At 35.8% G+C, this 8,388-nt stretch overlaps 1 protein-coding gene across 4 annotated transcripts; it reads right to left on the reverse strand.

Annotated features, from left to right (window-relative positions):
- Positions 1-2,231: 2,231 nt before the first annotated feature.
- LOC113863671 (peptidyl-prolyl cis-trans isomerase CYP63) lies at positions 2,232-8,006 on the reverse strand. Of its 4 annotated transcripts, none has more exons than XM_027497321.1 (14): positions 7,891-8,006; positions 7,365-7,551; positions 7,206-7,260; positions 6,238-6,326; positions 5,813-5,837; positions 5,686-5,724; positions 5,431-5,548; positions 5,132-5,292; positions 4,687-5,035; positions 4,439-4,566; positions 4,055-4,277; positions 3,627-3,926; positions 3,457-3,537; positions 2,245-2,976 (listed from the first exon to the last, which is right to left on the reverse strand). In XM_027497321.1, exons 2-14 carry the CDS (start codon positions 7,440-7,442, stop codon positions 2,607-2,609), a joined length of 2,016 nt encoding a protein of 671 aa, XP_027353122.1. In that variant the 5' UTR covers positions 7,443-7,551; positions 7,891-8,006; the 3' UTR covers positions 2,245-2,606. The 4 variants fall into 4 exon arrangements, 3 of the variants coding, with proteins under 3 accessions (XP_027353123.1, XP_027353122.1, XP_027353124.1); XR_003504556.1 differs by having other exon boundaries at positions 2,290-2,976; positions 4,167-4,277; XM_027497322.1 differs by having other exon boundaries at positions 2,232-2,976; positions 7,365-7,905.
- Positions 8,007-8,388: the final 382 nt, after the last annotated feature.

Below are 8,388 nucleotides of genomic sequence, written 5' to 3' on the forward strand. Positions count from 1 at the left end.
TCGAAGATAAATGAGTCTCGGTGAAGCACACAACCGTATATATAAATCAGGTTTCGCCAAATCATTTGCGGATTTGGTAAGTAGAAAAAAATTTTGCCACCAAAAGTGCAAAATTCCCCCCTCTGTTTTTCTAATTTTATGATGAAATTATCAAATAATTTTGCCATTACTATTGCAAAAATATTTCTAGATTTTGACACGTGGTGCCCCCTGTTTTGCTAATCTTGTGGCGAAAATGACAAAGAATTTCTACATTGGTTTTGCTAATTATACCCCAGATATGAAACCTGGTAGGGCTCGCTGTTTCGTTAAAATTGTGGCAAAAATATAAAATAATTTTGCCATTACTTTTACGAAATTTACCACAGCATGACATGTGTCGCTTTTTAATTAATTTTGCTATTCTGTTGGTGAAATTTATTAAAAAAATTTAATTTTGCCAGCACTTTTTGCGAAACGTTTTTGTCACGTTGGCACCTCCACCCTAGACAGGTAATTTGTTTCAAATATACCCTAATTTGATAAATCGTTTTTTAATTAACAATATTTAAATAAAAATGCCTGAAAATTGAGATTTGTAGTCTGTAAAGTCCAAAATATCTTTGTTTTGAGAGCATTTAAGGTACAAAAAAGCTACTTAGGAAAGCTGTGTTCTAGCAGACATAATGAGTACATAAAGGGTTAATCTTGACAAATTACTATCTAGCAGGACACCCTGGTCGTGCAACTATGATCACAGAGGAAAGAAATTCATAGTTCAGGGCAGGTTCTTTTCGTGCTTTCGATTTCTTGCTTCTCTCTCAAACAGCCACAAGTTAACAAAATTAAGACTTAAGAGCATGTTTGAGTATAGCTTTTTTAGGTGTGTGTAAACAAATAACCGTTTTTTTCTAAGATGATAAAACTTTCTATTGAAAGTTTTTTCTAGGTTGATCCAGACATCCACTTAGACTTGTAATTTATTTTTGGGTTTACCAGGAAATAGAACCTATGCATAATGTAAGTTAAAGTGCTCTCTTTTTTAAATTAAAATCTAGTATGAACTAAGTTGAATAATTCGATCAAAATAAAATTAAGATTCCATGCAAATTCGCCGATTGTCTAACGAAACTTTTGGTAATTTATCTTTGCAAATCACCTGTAAGTTGTTGTTGTTTGTTGTTATCTGTGCAAATCAATTGTACTACGAAGCAACTCAAGGATATTTTTGTGCCTGGAAATTGTTTCCTTTACTTTCAATCAATAAGGAAGATCATGAATTTGGTTCTAATTAGGGGGGACAAGAGGCTGCTAGTAATAAAAACCAGGTTCCAGTTATCTTACTCTCTAGCAAAAATGCAAACCATAAACTTGTGGCACTATTAGCCTGAAGGAAGGGCTTGTACCTGATGTAATTTTAATTATCTCCGTCATTTCAACTTTTGAACCTGTTAAATATTATAAAGTTTGTAGACTACTTGTTAAACATTGACAATTGGTTTGACAAAAACGACAGTGGGGCCTACCCTAAGAATCATATTATAGCTTTATGTAAATTGGTATAAGGACTGTCAAGCAATTTTTGAAACTAGCTTAACCTGTTAGGGAAGGCCATTTTTCTTCAGTACATTATACAAAAATTCAGGCTTGTAATGTTCACCCAATAATTCACCATGTTTAGAGAGAAAAAAGAAAGTAATTTTTTTAGTTTGAAAAAAATATTTTATCATTTACATTTTTCACAATAAATGAAATAAAATGAGATATAATCAGGTAAACTTTTAATCATTTCCATTCATTTTCAAAATTATTTTATGACTACCTGAATTTCTCCCTTCCCATTTTTCTCCGAATCGCTCATTCCAAGCGGTTGCCGAAGACAGGATAAGTAGATATAATTTGCGTCAGCTTGAGGCATCCGTAATAACTCAGATATCAAGACCAAGAAATTTAATCTGAGTAGACGAAAAAAATTAATGATTGTGAGGAGAAATTAATTGGGCACTGATTAGCAAAGGGATTAGTATCGCCGGCCATCTAACTTTAGAACAAAATAAATTCAAAGGGATTCGGACTTGTGGGAGAATAATGATAGAAGTGGTCACGCAAGGATAATTGGCATTCTACCTGATCCAATAGATTTGAATAAAATAAAAATGATTGATAATAAGTGATTTCCCTCCTTAGCTTGAAAAACCTACAATTTCAATACTGTTACTCTTGTATAGAATATAGCTCACACGATGATTGGTATGTGGTACTTTGAAGCCGAGAATGTTCTAGCTTTTCTTTAATTTGAGCAGGAATGATGAATTTCAATGTAAAAATGCTGTTAACAAAAAAAAAATGTATTACGAAAAATAATAGAGACAAAACACATCAGATCCAATTTAAGGCGCATCATTCAGGTTTTGGCACCAATAACCTCTTTGTTGAGCTAACATGATAGAATGCTCGTTTTTAAGCTAATGCACAATATTTAACTGGCTCCGAATTCGGGATCAACATAGGAACTCCACAAAGGATATATGGATGCCCACCATAACTCCTGTTGAGACTCGTCATAGAAGGCATAGCAATTTCAGCTTCAATTGAAAATTGAGTCTTGCTTCCAGTCATCGTAATACCTACCTGGGCCCAGAATCAGGACTAGCATCTCCATAAGAAACTAAACCCTTTTGTCCAGATGAAGAGCTAGATCTAGACCTGCTTCGAGATACAGAAGTCCTTTTATCATATCGCTTTGGTGGGGTGGCATCAGGGGATCTGGAGCGAGAAGAGCCATTGCTCCTAGAATGGGACTTTGACCTACCCCTGTCTGCCGATCGTTGATCACTTCGGGGACCAAGTCGGGATTTTAATCTGTCACTAATGGGAGGCCGCCTGTCTTCTGGGCTAAGACTGCGTATTGGACTCCGGCTACGGCCACGGTCCCTAATACGGCCACGCACTGGACTGCGGGAGATGCTCCTACTCCGACTTCTTCTGCCTTGGTATCTAAACATACAAGGATAAGAAATTAAGCTCGCATGTGTATTTTCTTTTCAATTTTTGGTACTAAAAAATTTCTGCGAAACAAACACAATGTGGTATGTGTATTAATTAGGGTTCATTTGCTTTAGTTTATTTTAAATTTCTTTTTTGAAGAAAAGGTGTTTTCTCAATTAAAAGAAATGTACTATATTACAGAATCACTTAACATAAACCTTAGACAAATGGCCCCTTAATTGTATTAGAATGAAAATTACAAAGTAAAATGAGACAATGGCAAAGGTAACTAAAAGCGCACAAAAAAAATGCAGTTTCAATTCAAAGGAAATTTATTTACACGAAATATTTATCATGCCACAGCATGTGGACTGACTTGAGCAAATATCAAGTTATATAGAATTAAGGAAATGCTCAATTTATGCATGGAAGGAATTATTAGGAAGATCTAACCACATAACAGATTCAAACAAATGAGGGAGGACAAACCTTGGACGGTTCCTGCCCGCTGGTGGGCTTCGGTAACGTCTGGGTGGTGAGCGTTCAGAATAACTTCTATAGCTAGTGTTTCTTCAAACACACGTGTAACAAGTCAAAACAATATCCAACAATTCTTTAGATATTCCAGTTTAACAAAATCATGTAGACAATTAGCATACCTGTCAAAGTTTCTTCTTATATTTCTATCACCATAGCGATATGTATGAGGAGATCGCTCTGGAGATGGAGTTCGATATCTGCGTGCAAATGCATAGCGCTCAGTAAAGCCACGGCCCTTTTTAATACGCTTAGGCATGCCATTTGGTGAAGGACTCTTTGAAAATCGCTGACTATGTTTGGGGGCAGCAGGTTCAGATGCCTTTTGACCAGGACTAGCCAACAACAAAGCACGTCCATGGTTTAGCCCCGTAGAATCCCTAGTTGGACTCCTAGCAGGACTTCTCCCAGGACTTCCACCTCTGGATAAATCAGATACCACACAAACTTAGCACAAGTTGAGATGTAATCAAATCCCAGGATGTTGCTTAGGAATCAAAATTTATATCATAAGATAATAAATGGATGCTAAGAAAGCAAGAGGGAAAACCTATTGTGATTTGAATCATCGGAATTAGCATGTTGCTTAGCAGGTTTACTAAATTCAGCTCGAGTATCATGCCCATTATTCAGAAATGCTCCATTTTCTGGAGATAATTCACCTTCTTCATGTGATTGCTTGTCCACAGTTCTTCTAACCTTGGGATCCTCCAACTTTTGTTCTGGAATAGCCGGACTTCGTTGAGGAAGGCTAGAAGATTGCTTTCCTGCATCTGTAGCATCAGCAAGTATTAACTTGGACAGCAATATCAATATAACCATATTCACAAATATACTCCTACTCCCCCACATACCACATTAAGAGTATTTGTTGACAAAGAGGGAGCGATGAGAGGGTGCAGGACATATCATAAGAATTATATTAACAGCATACCTAGATTTCTTTGTGCTTTATAGTCAACACGTGTTTTACGACCAGAGGCACGGCGTTCAATTTTTTCATCACCAGAACTACTATCACTATAACTATCACTTTCTGTATCACTTGAATCATCTGAACTCCTGAAAAAAAGGAAAGTAACTCAATTAAAGCAGGACCAAGCAAATTCTTACAGAGGAAGGAAGTATTACAGAAAATTACAGGGGAAAAAAAACCAAGTTAAAGGTAGGGTATAATCAGACCGTCTGGACTTGTGTCTTGGTCTTCTACTTTTACTGTGCTGGCTTCTCCTTCTCAGCTTTCGTCCATTTTTCCTCTTCTTCTCATGCTTGTGCCTATTCCTCCTACTCTTCTGGTGTTTCCCATAACCAGAGGAACTGGAATCAGAATATGATGAATCTGATTCAGAATCCGAATCTGAATCTGATTCAGAATCTGAGGAGTAACTATCACTACCATTATCACTATCAGATGATGAGTATCTCCTCCTTCTCTTCCTTGAGTCTTTGGAAGATTTTTTTCTTTTCCCCCTTGATTTTTTGTCAGAACTATCATCAGAAGTTAGGGATTTCCTTGACTTTCTCTTTTTCCCTAAAATGAGAGCAGTTCATATACATTACAAGCAATTACATTTAGCAACATGAAGATTACAATATATTCATCAATATCTATCTGAATCATAAGTACCTTTCTCCTTCTCAACAGTATGCTGAACTTTTGTTTCAGAGACTTCACCACAATCAATAATTTTAACTGGCTGGGTGGGTTTCCCATCAGAAGTTCCCACCTGCTCAATTTTCTTCAGAATGTCGATTCCCTTGATAACTTTTCCAAAAACAACATGTTTCCTGCAACATTGGGTGAAACACTATGATAAAAAACCCACCACCTTAACAAAGAAAATGCAGATTGCATGGTCACAATGGTGTGCAATATGATTGAAGCACATCAAATTAGTTGAACTAAAACATTCAAAGCTTGTATACCCATCAAGATGAGGTTGGCGCTTGAATGTAATAAAGAACTGAGATCCATTTGTGTTAGGACCACTATTAGCCATTGAAAGAACGCCAGGTCCATCATGTGTTAGTTTGAAATTTTCATCTGCAAATAAGGAGTAGTTGCACATAAAGTCAAATGATTAATCATGAAAGCAGTCAACTATGTGTAAGTAAACTTTGTGTCTTTTTTCTTACATGTAAAATATATAAAACCCCTTCCCTCATAAAATGTAAACTTACCTGCAAACTTTCCTCCATAAATACTTTCCCCGCCTGTGCCTGTAAAACAGTCAGAGATTGTTCCTTAGAGAAGTCAAAAAAGGAACTACAGATCAAATTGAGAACCAACAGAAACAAAAACACATACCATTGCCCCTTGAAAAATCACCACCCTGTTGGGACACGAACAAAAATTGGTGAATTATTGTAAATTGAAACAAATGAATTATATAAAACACTGAATATGTTTTACAGAAATAGAGCAAAAGAAATGGCATACTCCAAAAATTCTGTCAATACCCTCACTACTGCAAAACTTTACAAACAGATATTAATATTTTAAGTGTGCAACTGGGTAATTGCCCACCTAGACATAGTACTCACATGCAAGATAAAAAATTCCCTCCTACATAATTACTAATTAGCTTATGACTTGGAAGGTCATGAGTTCAAATCTTGCACATTTGTGGGTAAGGCTGTACACATCTACCCTTCCTCAAACCCCACAAGGTGGGATCACTGGGTCACCCTTTATGACAATCATGAATAGAATAACCATGAAGGGAAACTTACTTGAGCCATAAAACCTTTAATTATACGATGAAAGCATGTTCCTTTATAATGCAAAGGTTTCCTAGTCGATTCTCCAATGCCCTTCTCACCTACAAACAATTACCGTAAAAGCACAGTGTGAAGTTTAAAGAATCAATGACTAGGAAAGCATACCATCACTTCAAGAGTCACATTTAATAGTTTTTAAGCAAAAAAAATCAGCATTATTTACAGAATATACATCATTTAACACTTTTAGGGTAGAAGATATTCACATGAACTGCATGTAAACTGTATTGCCATAGGTGAATTACATACGACTAGTATCTCATTTACACAAACCGTCTAAAATATTATATTTAACTTGATAAAGAAACAACAAAAACAAGATCTATGAAGGTATTATGTATAAAGATTTTGACACAGCATTGGTTCTTTCACCCCCAACTTTTCCGCAGATTAAACTTAAAATGAGCAGGATTATTTCTTCAACATTAATGTGGAACAGTGAACTTGGGAAATATATAAAATACCAAAACCAGTGTAAAGCCTATATTTCATTTTCTTTTCTAATTCTCAATCAAGGATTACCCTGTACAATATAAACCATTTCAGATGAATTAGGAATGTGTGCTTCACGTCAGTCAAATGACAAAAGGACTATAAATTGAATTCGAGGGACAATAATTCAACCAAAAAACGTATCTCATGTTCACATAAATATTTAAGTTTGAGTATTCTCTCCCACTTCCCACATATCCATAAGTTGAGCAAGACAGGGTAATTGATCCACGAGGCAGACAACCTCCTAACCCTCAATAAACCTAGTCTCTACCTTACTGATGAACTAAATATTCTTGGTCAACACGAAGCTCCACAGTCTCACATTACCCAATACACATAGTAAGTGCATGCTCCCCAAGCAACAACCAAACTATTAAAAAATGAGAATTATGGTAGCAGACAGTTATTTGAACAATCTAAAGTACCTGTACAAAGTGCCCGAAAATTTTCTGCTGTTTTAGGAACTATACTGGCAAAAAGCTGCACCATTTCAAAAGAGCACATTCATACCAACATAGGATGCTGAGGAAAACTTCAAATATCATTTCAAAACTAAATCAGAATTTTTCTTCTTTGCTTCTTACCTGAATAAAAATCCTTTCCACAGGGTCCCCATCAATTGAGACATCTAAAAATATACGAGGATCCTTTTCCAGACCCATCACTTCGCTCAGAAGAAAGTTCAGATGTAAATTAGAGTAAGAAAACAATCAAGAATCAGCAGCAACGTTCCAAGGCGAGTCACGAAGCTCATTCCATACCAGTGTTCCTCTATAAAAACAGAGAGCCATTGTCGTGCATCAAACGCAAGGAATTATCAGAACAGTTTCAAGTGTATAAACACAAAGTAGAAACTGTTGTCCCAATAACCAATTGTTTACTATCATTACTACATATCCAGCAAAATCACTCCACTATGATACACGGAGCTAGAGAGCTTCCCAATATCAGTTTTGGCAGATGCAATGCTACAAAACCCTAAACCCTAAGTATCCATTCAATGTGTAATTAAACTCAAGTTCCTGGCAATGCAATATACAAAAACCTAAATAAAAAAGACAGAGATAGAGACCGAGAATGTGTGAGAGAGAGAGAGAGAGAGAATCTCACCATGCAGTTATGAATGGAGGCGACAGCTCTGCCACACTAACAATAACGAAGGATGGTATACTTCGAGCGCTTGGGAGAAAGTTAGAGGAAGCACAATCTTCTTGGGCTAAGTCAAACAACGTTTGGGCTGTCCACACCGGCCCAATTTGTCTGCTCTCTATTCTGTATCTTTCTCTCTCTCTCTTATCCTGTTTGTCTTCGGGCCAATAAAAAGGCTGTGGCTCTCGTGCATCTTCAGGGAGATGCAATCCAAATATTAATGGCTGAAACTAATGCCAAAATTAAATTTCACACGAAATATAGTATAATTTTGGTCTTATTTGGTTATTGATTAATGAATTAATAAATTATATAAAATAGTAATTTTAACCTTTAAGATTCAAGATAAACAACTAAAAATAACTATTTAATAAATATTATATATATATATATATATTCTTTTAATAAAAGCATAATTATTTATAGATGTTTAAATTCAACTTGAGTAACAAAATCAAA

Source organism: Abrus precatorius, unplaced genomic scaffold, assembly GCF_003935025.1.
Source record: "Abrus precatorius isolate BTA unplaced genomic scaffold, Abrus_2018 Scaffold3, whole genome shotgun sequence".
In the NCBI taxonomy this organism is placed as follows: domain Eukaryota; kingdom Viridiplantae; phylum Streptophyta; class Magnoliopsida; order Fabales; family Fabaceae; genus Abrus; species Abrus precatorius.